The sequence below is a fragment of the Musca autumnalis genome, unplaced genomic scaffold, assembly GCF_047663935.1.
Source record: "Musca autumnalis isolate F117 unplaced genomic scaffold, ASM4766393v1 scaffold_2, whole genome shotgun sequence".
In the NCBI taxonomy this organism is placed as follows: domain Eukaryota; kingdom Metazoa; phylum Arthropoda; class Insecta; order Diptera; family Muscidae; genus Musca; species Musca autumnalis.
The window spans coordinates 198248030-198264869 of NW_027411755.1; the positions used below are offsets into that span (position 1 = coordinate 198248030).

The 16840-nt window shown below is 38.5% G+C and overlaps 1 protein-coding gene across 1 annotated transcript; it reads left to right on the top strand.

Moving 5' to 3' along the window:
- The first annotated feature begins 299 nt into the window (after positions 1–299).
- On the top strand, positions 300–12334 carry LOC141395092 (uncharacterized). The gene is made up of 5 exons (XM_073970514.1): positions 300–863; positions 924–1096; positions 1160–1344; positions 11827–12039; positions 12097–12334. Exons 1-5 carry the CDS (start codon positions 382–384, stop codon positions 12187–12189), a joined length of 1146 nt encoding a protein of 381 aa, XP_073826615.1. The 5' UTR covers positions 300–381; the 3' UTR covers positions 12190–12334.
- Positions 12335–16840: the final 4506 nt, after the last annotated feature.

The window sequence follows — 16840 nt, forward strand, 5'->3', positions numbered from 1 at the left end:
GACCTTCCGAAGCCTCAATTGGATATAAAAAATCTGTAGCGACAAAGAAGTTGGTGAATAATACAGTACCATTGCTATAGTATTTCCTAGTATCTACTCAAGGCATATTCATATTAGATAAATTTAAAATATAATAAAAATGTATATAATATATCTATATAAATTTGCCTTGTACCTACTTTTGTTTTTACAAGTTTTACCACTTTTACACATTTTGCGTTCCCGTATACAAAATTTATATGAAAATCGTTTACGACTTTTACAACTTTTAACACTTTATAAAGTACGGGAACAGGCCATTTATTTTTAATTTTGAAGTTTTTTTAGAGACCAATTTTTCAATTTTTTTTCCTAACTTTTTTACTTCGCATTCCGTAATAAATGGCATCCCTTAATCACAGCATAGCAGATATCCGTGAGAAGGCCCACTATGATCGTCAATATTATAGCACAAAGGGTAACAAACCACCACGTTTTGATAATCTAAATCCCAAGAGGATTCAAGAACTTTTTGACAAACGTCCTTCCTTTGCCTTTGTAAAGGACATTGCATTGGAACGCTTACACCAAACAATTTCAGAACAATTGGAATTTCTCACCAATATTGATTATTGTAGGGAGTATGACCTAACAGAAGTAGAAAAAATATCACACAATGTTTTCAGTTGGTCAAAAGAGGACTTTTTGAAACGACGACAATTGGAAAATTGTATTTGGGTTGATGTTTTGCTCATGGAAAGTACGTTAACATGTTTGGAAAAACAAAAAACCAAGGCCGATATAAAGGAGATAAAGGACTTCATTGATTTAATCTTCAAAAGTGCCAATAATAAAGATTCAGACGGTTTATGGAAGTATTTACGGTAAGAACCGTTTTTTTTCCTTAGAAAAAAAAAAACAGCAAAAAAGTTTTTATATTCAAGAGACATCCAATTTTATCACAACTTACCGGAATCACTTACAACTGAGAGAGAGAAATTATTGAAGACATTAAAACAAACCCAGGATCGCGTCATAGTTGAAAATGTCAATGACCACTTGGAGAAACAACAGAAACGTTTAATGGCCCTTGAGGATGTTTTCATGAATTCCGATGGTATTTCAATTATAATATTCCTTGCTTTATTGGAAATTAAACGACTTGTTTTATTGCCTTTAGTTTGGGATCCCATTGAGGTTCGTTATGAACTGAAATGGCAACAATCCATGGTGAAACAGAATCAATATCGCATCGATCACCTGGTCGCTGAGTACACTGATGAAATTGAAAAACTCAAAGAGAAGATATTAACGGAAAAACATTGTGGCGATAGCATTATGGATACCTACTACTCTTTGGTGGAGGTAAGAAGTGAGATCTAAAGATAGAACCAGTGGGGTCTTCTAAAAATTAATATAAATAGATACTACTGAAGCTGTCGAAAATTAGAAGTATTTTGCAGATAAAAGTTAAGTGCGGTTTTTGTAGACACAAGACCAATGAAGTCTTCTCCAGATAGAAGATCAGTTAGGTCTCCTTTATATGAAAGAGTACAGGGGTTTTCAATAATAAAAGACCAGTAAATTATTCTCTATCTATCCCCGTGAAGTCTTCTCTAGATAGAAAATTAGTGAGGTCTTCTGTATATCAAGATAGAAGGCTAGTGAAGTGATAGAAAACCAAAATAACGAAAATTGCGATGAGCCGTTCTATGTGGGCTATGTCTAAACGTGGACCTATACTGACAAATTTCCGGGGGAAGGTTTCAAAGCCCTAATGTAATATTTTAGCCAATTCGGTAAGATAATGTGGCTAAAACCTTCAAAACACCGAAAGTCTGGAGGTAGCATTCCATGGGGACTATATAAAAACCTGGACCTATACTGACAAATTTCTGGGGGAAAATTTGGAAACCCCAATGAGTACTAAATACAAATGTTTAGCCACCAAATTTTAACCACTTCGTTGAGATAATGTAGCTGAAACCATAAAAAAGTTAAAAGGGTGAAAGTTTCAAAGCCCCAAGGAAGACTATATGCCAAATTTCAGCCATTTCGGTTGGATATTGAGGCCTCAACCGAAAATCGGGAGGTACCCTTCTATGGGGGCTATATGAAACTGTGGACCTATACTGATAATTCCCATCTGGAATATTTTATACCTCCATCGGTGCGACACTGAAATGGCTGAAATTCCGTTCCGTACCGTTCTATGGGGGCTATATAAAAACGTAGACCGATACCAAACATCCTAGGAGTAATTATAGAGAGCTCTATCTAAAATATTGCGAGCGGTATCTAGACAAACAGGGGGACGGACATGATTATATCGACTTAAAGTTTTATGCTGATCAAGAATATATATACTTTATAAGGTCTATAGGGTCTCCGACGAATATTTCGTTATGTTACAAACGAAATGACAATATAATTATACCCTCCATATTATGGTGGATGGTATAACCAGAGATTAGATAAAATACCAGATATATCTTCCAAACATAACATAATGTCTTCTCTGAATAAGAGACCAGTGACGAATTCTATAGATAGAAGATCAGTGAAGTCTACTATGGATGAAGTATTATCTAGATAGAAGACCATTGAGGACTCTCTACACAGAAAACCAGTGAGGACCCTCTAAATAGAAGGCAATTAAAGTGAATAGCAGGGAGACCTTCTATAGACATAAGGGCAGTAAGGCTTCGCTAGTTTGAAATGAGGTATTCCTATTAATTTTCTCGTTTAGAGTTAAGCTTGATGATCGAAAAATTTTTGCAAGTGAAAAAGGAAAGCCTAGGACTCGAACCCACACAGTCACCAAATTACGTGTACTGGTTACGCTGTTAGTTGAGCAGCTCTTCAGACGTATCGACTGTGGGATGGCTTCTCTGTATTAGGTATTCTATTTGATCTCCTCAGATATAAGACCAGTCAGATCTTCTCTAAATACAAGACCAGTGAGGTATTTTTATATAGAAAATCAGTTAGTCTTCCCTATATAGAAAACCAGAGATTAGATAGGTCTTCAAGACACGACAAGTTACGGTCATCTCTGGATAAAAGACAGGTGACGACTTCTATAGATAGAAGACCAGTGCGGTCTTCTACAGATAGAAGACCAGTGAAATCTTCTGTAGTTAGAGGACCAATGAGGTATTCTATCGATAGAGGACCAATGAAGTATTCTATGGATAGAAGGCCAGTGAGATCTTCTATAGAAGAAGATATTTTATAGGTGGAAGACCAATTTAGTAGCGAGACTTGGGAGGTATTTTCTATATAGAACATAGTGAGGTTTCCTTTATATAGAAGGTCGGTGAGTTCTTCTATAGTTAGAAAACCAATGGAAGTTTTTCCAGAGGGTATACCTCTGAGTTGTTCTCTAGATAGAAAAACAGGGTTCCTTCCTTAGGTGGAGGAGTGTCCTCTACTGATCGAAGATCTATGTGGCCTTCTATAAATGGGGAAAACAGTGAGGTCTTCTCCTATAGGTTGACGACCAATGAAGTTGTCTCTATATAGAAAAACAGTGAGGTATTTTCTAGATAAAAGAAATAAAAAAGTATGAGTCAGCTTTGCCTACGTGAATTGGAGGAGGTACTTGAAGGAATGCACCGATATAATGGACTATTATGGAAGTGGATCTTATTTTGGGAGTCATATCTTTTCGATTGATATCGCGCACACTAGTGATTTCAATTTGTCATCGTATAACTTGTAGGCCAGTATGCCAGGAAGCATGGACTTGTCCACGAAAAGCATAATATCGCTGTAAACAGGACCACAACTAACAGCATCGGTATACATTTCCAAAGGATCTTCGAACAGACCCTAAACTGCACTTATTTAGAAATGTTGAACTTGTGTGGGGGAGGTTCCCTAAGGAGAGGACCGATATGGGCCACTTTAGAAGTTAAACTTAATTTGGACAAAACATTAGGAGATCCAATGTTGTGACCAAATTGGTTGCCCCGTCATGCCATTTTAGTTTCGGTATTGTCCATCTTCGAACTAAAACTAACCCGGCGTTTATAAATTTTTAAATATGTATAGAGAAAAGTATGAATGTATTGGTGAAAATGGTTTGTAACTTTGTAATTGTCTTCCCAATTCTGTCTGTGTGTAAACGCCTAGTAAGTTTGGACAAAGGCCAAATTTTGGACCAAATCGGTTGATCAGTTCGAGAGCCATAGGGCTTTTTTACACATTTCGGCCTGTTTTCTCAAGAAGTATGGACTTGCCCCAGAAAAAAATTTTACCGTCGTAATTGAGACAGCGAATGCAAGTTGCTTAAACAAAAATCAAAGTCATTCGAGAGCAGATCTTAAAGTGAACTTATCCTAAAGTTTGTGTGGGAGGTACACGAAGAAGTGGAAAAATATATTCCATATTCGACCCTGATCTATATCTGCTTATAATTTCGGTAATTAACGATATTAATCGGTAAGTTAGCGACCAATAAAAAGTACTCGCAAAGTTCTACCGGTAGCAACAGTGACGCCAACTTTTATTTGAACTTTTCATTCATAATTTTACGAATTAATTTAACCGATTTTTGTCGGTAACCAAAACATGCCCCTAGAGAATCACACTACTGACAGATATATCAGGATGTTAAAGTATGGACCAAATCGGAGGTACCTGAAGGAGTGGACCGATATGGTTTATCTTCACACTTAGACTAAGTTTGGACAAAATATTACGAAGGCCAAATTTTTGACCGAATCAGCAGATCCGTTCGAGAGTGTCATAGGGTTTTTTTTGCAACTTTAAGGCTGTTTTCTCAGGAAGTATGGACTTGCCCCTGATAAAACTGGTACCGTCGTATGGGGGCAGTGAATGCAAGTTGTTATAAAAAAATCAAAGCAATTCGATAGCAGATCCTAAACTGAACTTTTCCGAAATTTTGTGTGAAAGGTACCCGAAGGAGTGGACCGATATGGCCCATCTTCGAACATAAACTATGGTTAGACAAACTATTATATAATTGTTCCACAATCATCCCTGAAGGGGCGAGGGAGACTTCTCTCATATCAATGAGTGCACCCCGATTCATGTTGGCTCAATGAAATGGGACATACTTTTTTTGCCGAGTCCGAACGGCGTGTCTTAAGACACCACTTGTAGAGAAGTTTTTCATGGTTTATATACTCGGGAAATGTCGCCAACATTACTGAGGGGTATTTTGCCACCGTTGAAAATTTGATGTTGCCTGCAAGGGGGGTGTGCATACCATTGCACCACGGTGGCACCCTTAGGCAAAATATTACGATAACCAAAATTTGGTTTGAATCGGTTGATCCGTTCAAGAGTTATCGTGCGCACCAGCCAGCCAGACAGACGGACAGACATTGCTAAATCCACTCCAAATTGTCTGAAACGGATTTCGTCTAAACATACTTGGGGTCTAAAACCATTATTTCGATGAGGCACATTTTGCCCGTATGAACGTGTATATACCCTCGTTAGCATAAATGCTGAGGGTATAAACACAGTGAGGTATTTTATAGAAGAATGATAAGGTAGGACCAGTGAGGTTTTCTAAACAAATTTGTTCTTGACACATTTGGGGTAACTTATTGCAATAAGATACATTTCTGATCTTTCTGATCTTTTGATCATTTTTAAGGTGATCTTGTGCAAACAATTCGAACTGTTTATTGTAGTTTAGGGCTACAAGATTGCTAAAGACAGCAAGGCCAAATTCCTATTCGTTTCTGAGATAAAGGCCTGATAAATGCAAAAAAGTGTAGATTTAGCCCGGTTTAGATGAGGCCATAAAATCCGAACTGGATCTGACAGGACAAAACCCAACTAGGGTTTTTGTAGTCTAAATATGTACATACCATGGATTCCTTGATGGAGGTCTCTGGTATCCAAGTATTGGTTTTGCGGCTGTTTGCATGGAGTGGGCAATATTTTGCCATTGTGCTGATATGTTATCGGGACGAGAAGTGTTTTGATTAAGCAATTGGGCCAGTTGAGTGGAATATGCTGTGGCTATTTGTTGTGATTGCAGCTTACCGATGTTTAACTTTCGTGTTGTGTCTGTTCGTACTTTGTTTGCTACGTTTAATCTGGTACATACCTTTGCTGTTTGCACCTCGGAACGAACGTACATCCAACACGCTCGATGAATGTCTTCCATCGATCACAACGTGATCAATTTGATTTCTTGTTTTCTGACCTGGCGACAGTCAGTTCCCATATGAATATCGAAATGCTTAAATCTGGTACTGCTAACTACCATGTTTTTGCAGCTGCGAAGTCTATCAGCCTCATCCATTGTCAGATGTTTCACTATGGATACTGAATTTCCCAACTGTTGGGCCAAAGATATTATCCTTTCCAATTTTGGCATTAAAATTGCCTAGAATAATTTTAACGTCATGGGCAGGACAACGGTCATATGTTTCTTCTAAGCACTCGTAGAATATATTTTTGGTCTGTTCGTCATTGCCTTCGGTTGGGGCATGAACGCAGATAAGGCTAATGTTGAAGAACTTTGCCTTTATCCATATTGTAGCAAGTTTTCATTCACTCGTGTGAAGCTGGAGACCAGATGTTTTAACCTCCGACCAACTACAAATCCGCAAACAAACTCATGCTTTGTGTTATGGCAGCTAGAATACAGTTCGTCACCTTTAGGTGTTGTAGTGACGCTTTTCCCATTTCATCGTATTTCCTGTATGGCAGTAATGTCGTCCTTGTACTTTTCAAGTACATCTGCCAATGCGTAAACTGCACCTTCTCTATAAAGAGTGCGAACATTCCAGGTGCAAATTCACAGATCATGGTCCTTAAAAAGTTTGAGGGGGTCTTCAACTTTAGAGGGATTTGTTTTTATTCTCTTTTGTTTTTTCATAGTAAGCTGCTTTTTTCTGGAGGAGGGTTGCTAACCCGGCGCCCAAACCCAAGTTTTTAACGTTCTTATAGGTGAACACGCGGGACATTTTAGCTCACTTCCTTTAACGGGTGTTAAAGGCAGCTACCCCAGGTAACACCACGGGGAGGTCAGTGTCCACTTGAGATGAGAGAGGGACCAAGAAAAATCATGGACTTTGCCATGTTAAAGCCGGCCAGGACCGTTCCTTGGTATCTTCCATCCCCTACGAAACCCCCCGAACGAAGACTAAACACCAAATTTCAGCCGTTTCGGCGGGATATTGAGGCCACAACCTTTAAAATACCGAAAATCGAGAGGTACCGTTCTATGGGGACTATATGAAGACGTGGACCTTAAGGTGGTTTTATCTCAAAGGGAAAAATCGAAGTCGGATTTTTTAGGTAGCACCCCGTAAAGTTTTTACTTTTGTTACACTTTAATATTGCCAAAAAATTGAGTACGATTGGAATATGTTAACACGTGCCACTGGGGCCTCGAAGTTTCCATAGTACTTTTTTACGGAGCCAAAAACGAATTTTCACGAAATCGCTCACAGACCACATTTATTGTCCAATCGATGGAAAAATTTTACCAGTTCTTTGTTGTGGCAAAATCCAAATTATTCCGACCGTGCTAAATTTTTGGCAATCCTAAAATTTAAGTTTTGCTAAACACTTTAGAGAGGTGCAGCCTAAAAAATCCGACATCGACTTTTTAAAACCACCCTAGTGGACCTTTACCGTCTAGTTTTAGGTGGAAATTTGTATACCCTTAACAAAGGATAAATACTATTTCGGTGTGATAATGAGGCAAAACCTTCATTATAACGAATATCGGCTGGTACAGTTCTAGTAAGACGTGGACCCACACGCAGAGAAAAAAATATGATTGATCCAACAATATTCGAAGAGCAAAATATGTATTGTAAATATATTGTTAAATTCCAAATGTAGTATTGTGATTCCAACAATTGGTTGGTTAAATTCAAAAATTGTTTTTGTCAACTGGACAATAGTTCTCTCTTTTCTTCGACAATTTTTTCTCTTCTCTCGCTATTCGATGCCGTGTTGAAAAAAACAATTATGGTGAGTTTTGTTTGTATGACATGATACCTTTATCTTTGTTTTTGTGTGTATGTATACCAACAAGGAGACTCTTGTTATACCCTACCCCACTATGTGGAAAGGGTATTATAAGTTTGTTTTGGGAAAAATTCATGTAACACCGCGAAATATTCGTCTGAGACCCCCAATGTGGTATACCAATCTTCATATCTCGGCTAGATAAAGCGATTTTGAGATGTGTGTCCGTCCGTCCGTCCGTGTGTCCGTCTGTCCATTATAAATTGTAATCAAACTCCAGGCCGCAATTATGGACCGATCGTCACAAAATTTGGTATGGGGATCGGTTTCACATCAGAATAGATCGCTATTTTAATTGGCGATGATCGTGAAATATTTAGCGGGTGAAATGGACCAAAAACATAATTTTTATCCGATTTTGTTGCTGTTCTGTTGGTCGCAATAATAGTCCGATCGCCTCGAAATTTTAAGTGAAGCAAGAGTATATGAAAAACTTGAAGCTTGCAATTTGAGATGGCGATCAGATAATATTTAGAGGGTTAAATGGACCACAACTTTTGTGTGAAAATTGTGAAAATTTTTAATAAACACCTTATATCTTTGTTCCTAAAAGACACATTCCCCACTTGTGAGTTATATTAAGAAGGCGATCTCTTGACCTTTTAATTGATGCCAATTATGTTGATGTACGTGATCAGATAACAGAGTTACAGCCTAATATATCCAGTTTTTTGTTTGTTGTGTAATCATAAAGCCGCTAGAGGTCGCAATTATAGCTCAATAGTCACGAAATTTTGCACGGGGTAAGAGTTTAGGTTGACGAAAATACCTATAATTTTGCATGATGATCTGATATTATTTAGCGGTTGACATTGAAAAAATAATTCTCAAATATTTCCAAAAGTCAGATTTTAGCTTACTAAAATTGATTTGGTATAGCCCCATATTACGATACCTACAGATTCCACGCGTTTTGAAGCAAACTCGTGTTAAAAAATAAATATATTTTTAGAGGCTGAAGGTATATCACCGTTAGCGCATCTGACTTATACTATCTTCTTTGTTGTATAATTGAAGATGAATATTTTTGGGATTTAGAAATTTGTTTGCATGCAACATTTTTGAATTTCTATTCATTGTTAGTTATTTCTACCGGTATAAAATATAGTTTTGATATCACAATATGAACTACAATAAACTATTTTCGAATCATATGTGAGGTACAAGTGCTCAATTTTTGGACCATAGATCTTCAATAAACTCGTAATATTCCCAATTATCAAATATACCAAATTGCGTGGTATATATTTACTTATTTTAGGTGTATTCCAAAAAAGAACCTGATATTCAAAGACAATTGAAGATATAGCAGGAGGGCTAATCAATGTGAATTTTCCAATTTTCGAATATTATTTAGAAATGTATAATTTATATAATTTTCCACAAACATCCCAGTAAAGACAAGGGAGGCTTATCTTATATCAATGGATTCATATTATGTTATTGATATGTGACCTAGTTGTCACTTGTAGAGACGTTTTTCATTGCTGAAATACTCAGGAAATATCGCCAATATTACTAAGACGCATTTTGCCACCGTAGACAATTTGATGGGAATCGAAGCCGGACATGCAACGTGCGAGGCGGTTGCACATATCTAATACCTATACCTACAGGTTGTGGTGTAGGGTATCACATGGTCGGCCCCGTCCGACTATTGCCTTTGCTTACTTGTTTTTATTTGTTTTTGTTTTGTTTCATTCTTCTATCTTCATTGTGCTTTGAGGTTTGGTGTTATACCGGAGTTTGTTATGGTGTTTTATTATTCCTTATGTTGTGGTGGGTGCTTGTTGCTTTTTGTTTGTCTTTGTTGTGAGCCAATGCAGCAAACCATGTATTGTGTTCATCAATGATTGCAATATTATACGCGACATTTATATCCAAGTTTTGCGAAAAGTGTATATGAGAAGTATATACACTCAAATCAAAAATTTCTGGGCTGGTTTTCTGGGTTGACAATACTTTTTGTAAACAAAATTAGATTGTGATAGTTCCTACAATCGGTATTGTTAACGATTTTTACAATATTGCGGAAATTCGAAAGTTGTTTTTGTTTTCTATGTTTGGAACAAAAGATGGTATTTTTGGATTTGGATTACAATGTTTAAACAAAACAAATACATTTTTGGAACCAAAACAGATATTTTTGTTCCAACAAAAGCGAAAAATATTTTTCTCTGCGTGCATGTACCCCATTTTCAATACCAAACTTCTATACCAAATTATAAAGCTCTATCATACATAGCGAGCTGTATCTTTATTTTAACAGACAGAGGAGAGGACGAACGTGATAACATCGACTTAGAATTTTATATTAGCGATTTGGACATTTGAACTTGCCGACAAAAATGTGGATTAGGAATTAACGGCACTAAGACACAAATGTTGAACTTTTGTAGGGCAGGTACCCTTAGGGCCATTTTAGAAGTTAAACTAAATTTTGATAAAATATAAGGAGACTCAAAGTTTGGACCAAATTGGTTGCCCCATTCAAGTGATATCGTCCTTGCATTTTAGTGACATTTTTTAAATATTGGGGAATAGTACCGAAAGTTGTGGACCGGTATTGCCCATGAAACTAAGTTTGGATATGATATGACGAAGACCAAATGTTGGACCAAATCGGTTGAACAGTTCGAGAGTTATCGTGCTCTCCGACCGCCACATATGGTGACATAGGAGTTTTTTACACCTTTCGGGCTGTTTTCCCAAGAAATATGGATTTGTCCTGAAAAAACTTTTGCTGTCGTAATGGAGGTAGCGAATGCAAATCGCTTCAACAAAAATCAAAGTGATTCGAGAGCAGGTCTTAAAGTGAACTTATCCGAAATTTTGTGTGAGAGGTACCAGAAGGAGTAGACAAATATAGTCCATATTCGAACCTGATCTATATCTGGTAGTTATTTTAGGATGTACAAAGTGTGGATTACATCGGTCACTCCCTTCAAGGGTTATCGTGCGCAAAATTTTTCCGAACATTTTTGAAGTTTTGTGGGGGAGGTACCTGAAGGATTGAACCGATATAGCCCATCTTCGAATTTAAACTATGTTTTGACAAAATATTACGAAGGCCAAATTTTGTACCGAATCGACAGATCCGTTCGAGAGTTATTTAGCGCTCCAACCACTACACAAGGTGTCATAGGGGCTTTTTTCACCTTTCCGGCCATTTTCTCAGGAAGTATGGACTTACCCCTGATGAAACTTGTACCGTCGTATGGGGGGAAGTGAATACCAGTTGTTGCAACAAAAATCAAAGCGATTCGAGAGCAGGGCCTAATCTGAACTTATCCGAAATATTGTGTGGGAGGTACCCGAAGGAGTGGACCGATTAGGTCCATATTGGAACCTCATCTAAGTCTGATAGATATTACACGATGTGCAAAGTATGGACCAAATCGTTTGCTACCGTCAAGAGTTATCGTGCCCATAAATTTTCCGAACATTTTGAAACTTTTGTTGGGGAGGTACCGGAAGGAGTCGACCGATATAGCTCATTTTCGAACTTAAACTAAGTTTGGACAAAATATGACGAACGCCAAAATTTTAACCGAATCGGTTCATCCGTTCCAGAGTTATCGAGCGCACCAGCCAGCAAGACAGACAGACGGACGAACATTGTTAAATCAACTCCAAATTGTCTGAAACACATTTCGTCCAAACATACTTGGGGTCTAAAACCATTAATTCGATGAGGCACATTTTGCCCGTATGAAAGTTTATATACCCTTTCTAGCCTAAAGGCTGAGGGTATAAAAATCTGAATTTATTTCCGAAAGTTACGTTTCCCAATTGTCAAATGCATCTTCTTTTCAGCAATATAAACGCCGCATTAATGAACTGCAAGAACGTTTTGACAATGAATTCGAAGTAATGGAAAATAAAAATAATTACATCCAGGCCCAGATCGATAAGCTGCGAGATGCAAAGAAATTTCATTGTCAAGAAATTGAACGATTTCACAGAGAAATACAAAAACGTCTCGAAAAAGAGGAACGCGAAAGGCAAGAAGCTGAGTTAAAACGACAGGTAACACCGCAAACAAAAATTACAGCGTGAATTCGATTTAATGTTATTTTTGTGTAGCAAGCGGAAGCAGAAGCCTTGGCTCTTTTGGAAGCCCAAAAATTGCGAAAACTTAAGAAGGGCCAGAAAAAGGGTCGCCCTAAAGTAAAGTAATGTTGGATTTCTTCCACATATAACTGAGTTGGCAAATATTTCTCGATTCAACATAAAGAACTTTTTAATAACATCACCTTTAATCCTACCAGCATAAATCGTACATGCTGATTGAATAAAATTCTCAGGATATTTACAGACATTATTTCATTTCTTAGTTCATTCAAATTTTGTGTATCTTTTTTTCTAGCATGACAAATATTTAGAAAATATTCTATTTACTGAGTTGAAGCTAATTTCAATTTTAATTGAATATTTCACTCGAAAAATGAAGCCTACTTTTAGGCATATAATAAATTTATACACGATCACTGCGATCACAAAAACTAAGCAGCAGCAGCGGCAGGCTGTGGTTGTTGTTGTTGGAGAGCACTAGCAGCATTATTGAGAATATTCTGAAAAATATAAATCCATATATTTTTTATGTATTTACAATTTATAAATTAACCTATTACCTTTAGTGTTTCATCACCGTTTTTTAAAGTCTCCTTTAAACGTTCCAATATCATATTACCCAAGGCATTAATATCAATATCTTGAGTTTTTGCCGTATCTACAGAAGATTCATCACGTTTCAAACGTTCCATGTAAACAAACTTTAAACAAAGAGAAAATAGTTAATTACCACTTTTATATGACACTGAAGTTCACTTACTTGCAAACAGCACACCACCATAAACGTCATAAGGAAGAATTTTGCAAGGAAACCCATTTTTTTAATTATGCGCACTAAATTTAATGTTGTTGCTTTAATGAAGTCCTCTTTTGAACTGATGATTTATTAATAAAAAAAAGCACAAATATAATAAATTGTCATTTAAAAAAAAAACTGATTCATCAAATCATGTCATGCTATTTGATTTTATTTGCCTTTCTTTATTCACGGCGTAAATTCTGTTATCAGTTGAGATTTGTATGACTTAAAAATAAAACACTGTAAAAAAAACAATTAAATGAGCTATGCACAGTTAGGAAAACCCAAGCTTTCGATAATATGAAAGGTACATATCGTCATTGGGTGACGTAGGGAATGAAAGATACCAAGGAACGTTCCTGATCGGCTTTAACATGGCAAAGCCCAGGATCTATCTTGGTCCCTCTTTCATCTCAAGTGGACACTGACCTCCCCGTGGTGTCACCTGGGGAACTGCCTTTAACACCTGTTAAAGGTGACGTAAGGGGTGTAAGATACCAAGGAACGGTCCTGACCGGTTTTAACATGGCAAAGCCAGGATTTATCTTGGTCCCTCTTCCATCTCAAGTGGACACTGACCTCCCCGTGTGTCACCTGGGGTAGCTGCTTTTAACACCCGTTAAAGGTAGTGAGCTAACATGTGCCGCGCGTTCACCCATAAGAACGTTAAAAACTTGGGTTTGGGCGTCGGGCTAGTAACCCTCCCCTAGAAAAAACAGCCTACTATGAAAAAAACGAAAGAAAAGAAAAACAAACCCCTCTAAAGTTGACGAATTCCGCAAACGTTTTAAAGACCATGATCTGCGAATCTGCACCTGGAATGTTCGCACTCTTTATAGAGAAGGTGCAGTATTCGCATTGGCAGACGTACTTGAAAAGTACAAGGCCGATATTACTGCCATACAGGAAATACGATGGATTGGGAAAGGCGTCACAACAACACCTAAAGGTGACGCACTGTATTATAGCTGCCATGACGTAAAGCATGAATTTGGTTGCGGATTTGTAGTTAGTCGGAGACTAAAACATCTGGTATCCAGCTTACCCCCAGTGAATGAAAGACTTACTGCAATTCGAATAAAAGCTAAATTCTTCAACATCAGCTTTATTTGCGCTCATGCTCCCACTGAAGAAAAGGACGAACAGACCAAAGATATATTTTACGAGCTCTTAGAAGAAACATATGACCGTTGCCCTGCCCATGACATTAAAATCATTCTAGGCGATTTTAATGCCAAAATTGGAAAGGAGAATATCTTTGGCCCAACAGTCGGGAAATTCAGTCTCCACAGTGAAACATCTGACAATGGTATGAGGCTGATAGACTTTGCAGCTGCAACATGGTAGTTAGCAGTACCAGATTTAATCATCTCGATATTCATAAGGGTACCTGGCTGTCTCCAGATCAAAGAACAAGTAATCAAATTGATCATGTTGTGATAGATGGAAGACATTCATCCAGAGTGTTGGATGTACCATCGTTGCGAGGCGCAAACATTGATTCGGACCACTACCTTGTTGCAGCAAAGGTACGTACCCGTCTAAACGTTGCAAATAAAGTACGAACAGACACAACACGAAAGTTAGACATCGGTAAGCTGCAATCACAACAGATAGCCACAGCATATTCCACTCAACTAGCCCAATTGCTTAATCAAAGCACTCCTCATCCCGATAACATATCAGCGCAATGGCAAATGATTGCCCACTCCATGCAAACAGTCGCAAAATCCATACTTGGATACCAGAGACCTCCACCAAGGAATCCATGGTATGATCAGGAGTGTCGTGCTGCCACCGACGAGAAAAATGCGGCATATAGGGCTACTTTACAATCCGTAGCAACGCGTAGCGCACGAGAGAGATACAGGGAGAAAAGGAGAGAGGAGAAACGTCTTTTCCGCAGGAAAAAGAGAGAGATGGCAAAGCGGGAGTGTGAAAAAATTGAGATGTACAGGAGCCAGAATGAAGTCCGAAAATTCTACCCAAGAGTGAAACATCAAACAGATGGCTTTGGTACAGGCACATCCTCCTGTAGAAACCAGCAAGGTAATTTGGTAACAGATACAGATAGCGTGCTCAGGATAGGGAAGGAACATTTCTCCAATCTGCTGGTATCCAATACTAGCGAAGACGATGATACCACAGATCCAATCCCAGGAGATGTTATATAATGTATACCGCCCGGCCAAGATGAGGTAAAAACAGCAATCAACCGGCTGAAGAATAATAAAGCAGCAGGGGCCGATGGCTTACCAGCCGAGCTGTTTAAAACCGGAGGCGACGCGCTGATAAGGTGTATTCATCAGCTAGTTAGCACCATCTGGCAGGAAGAACGCGTACCCGACGATTGGAACCTGAGCATCCTATGTCCCGTCCACAAGAAAGGAGATAAGACTGTATGCTCTAACTATAGGGGCATAAGTCTACTCCCTATTGCCTACAAGATCGTGTCAGGGATATTGTGCGAAGGACTAAAGCCTATGGTCAACGAGATAATTGGACCATATCAATGCGGCTTTAGACCTGGCAAGTCCACCATTGACCAGATATTTACCCTACGACAAATCCTGGAGAAGACCCAAGAGATGCAGATCGACACCTACCACCTTTTTGTCGATTATAAAGCAGCCTTCGACAGCCCGCTGCGTTCAAAGGTATTCCAAGCCATGTCTGAATTTGGTATCACCGCAAAGCTCATCCGCCTTTGTAAAATGACTTTAACTGACACGAGGTCCTCAGTTAAAATAGGAAAGAACCTCTCCAAAGAGTTTGGAACCAAAAGAGGTTTCAGACAAGGAGACAGCCTTTCGTGTGATCTCTTCAACATCCTGCTGGAAAAGGTTATACGAGAGGCAAACGTCAAAAGAAGTGGCACAATCTACACCAATAGTCACATGTTACTTGCTTATGCTGATGATATAGACATCATGGGCCGATCAGTAAAAGAAGTAACTGATACCTTTATGAAGGTCGAAGGAGAATCTGCTAAAGTGGGTCTGGCGGTAAACGGTGAGAATACCAAGTTGATGGTGTCGACGCGCAATGCGTCCATTGAGCTCGGACCGACTGTGGAAGTTGGTTCTTATAATATTGAGGTAGTAAAAGACTTCGTCTACCTCGGCACCTCCGTAAACACAACAAACGACATCAGTTGTGAAATAAAAAGAAGAATTGTATTGGCCAACAGATGCTACTTTGGTTTAAGTAAGCAGTTTAAAAACAAAGCCACATCTCGTGAAACAAAAATAACGCTCTTCAAAACACTGATACTACCCGTGCTGATGTATGGCTCCGAAGCCTGGGTACTTGCGCAAGCAGACATGGCAGTGCTTGGTGTGTTTGAGAGAAAAATTCTTCGAAAGATCTACGGACCAATCTGCGTTGACGGTGAATATCGACGTCGCATGAACCACGAGCTGTATCTGCTATACAACGACATCAATATTGTTAAACGTATCGAGATGCAGCGATTGCGTTGGCTAGGCCATATCATAAGAATGAGCGATGATGAACCCGCTAAAAAGGCGTATAAATACGGACCGCTTGGCGGTGCACGCAGAATTGGCAGGCCAAGGAATAGATGGCGCAAACAAGTGGATGATGAGATGAAAAGGCGCGGTATTCCAGAGTGCGAAGCAACAAATAGAGAGAAATGGAGATCTTTTCTTAGTTCGGTCTATGGAACAAATGTTCTGTAGTGGGCCAGCTAAGTAAGTAAGTAAGTAAATAAAAAAATCAGTAAAAGTCCCTTGTGGAAAAAAGAAGTTATGCCAGTTTTATGTGGGAAATCCAAGAAACCCCGTTTTTCACTACATTTACCGTTATAAAATCAAAAAACGAAGTGACCCAAAGAAAGGTATTTTCGTCTTCCATGGATTCCCACAATACCGAATTTATGCATCAGAACCCCTGCAAATTTTCACTGTAGCACAGTGTAATTATGCCTATGACTGC

Excerpts from the sequence above, each read along its gene's own strand:
- LOC141395092 (XM_073970514.1), top strand. The coding sequence starts at position 382 with ATGGCATCCCTTAATCACAGCATAGCAGATATCCGTGAGAAGGCCCAC. Across the intron at positions 864-923 it reads GGTTTATGGAAGTATTTACG|AGACATCCAATTTTATCACA; the intron begins GTAAGAACCGTT and ends TTTATATTCAAG. Across the intron at positions 1,345-11,826 it reads CCTACTACTCTTTGGTGGAG|CAATATAAACGCCGCATTAA; the intron begins GTAAGAAGTGAG and ends TCTTCTTTTCAG.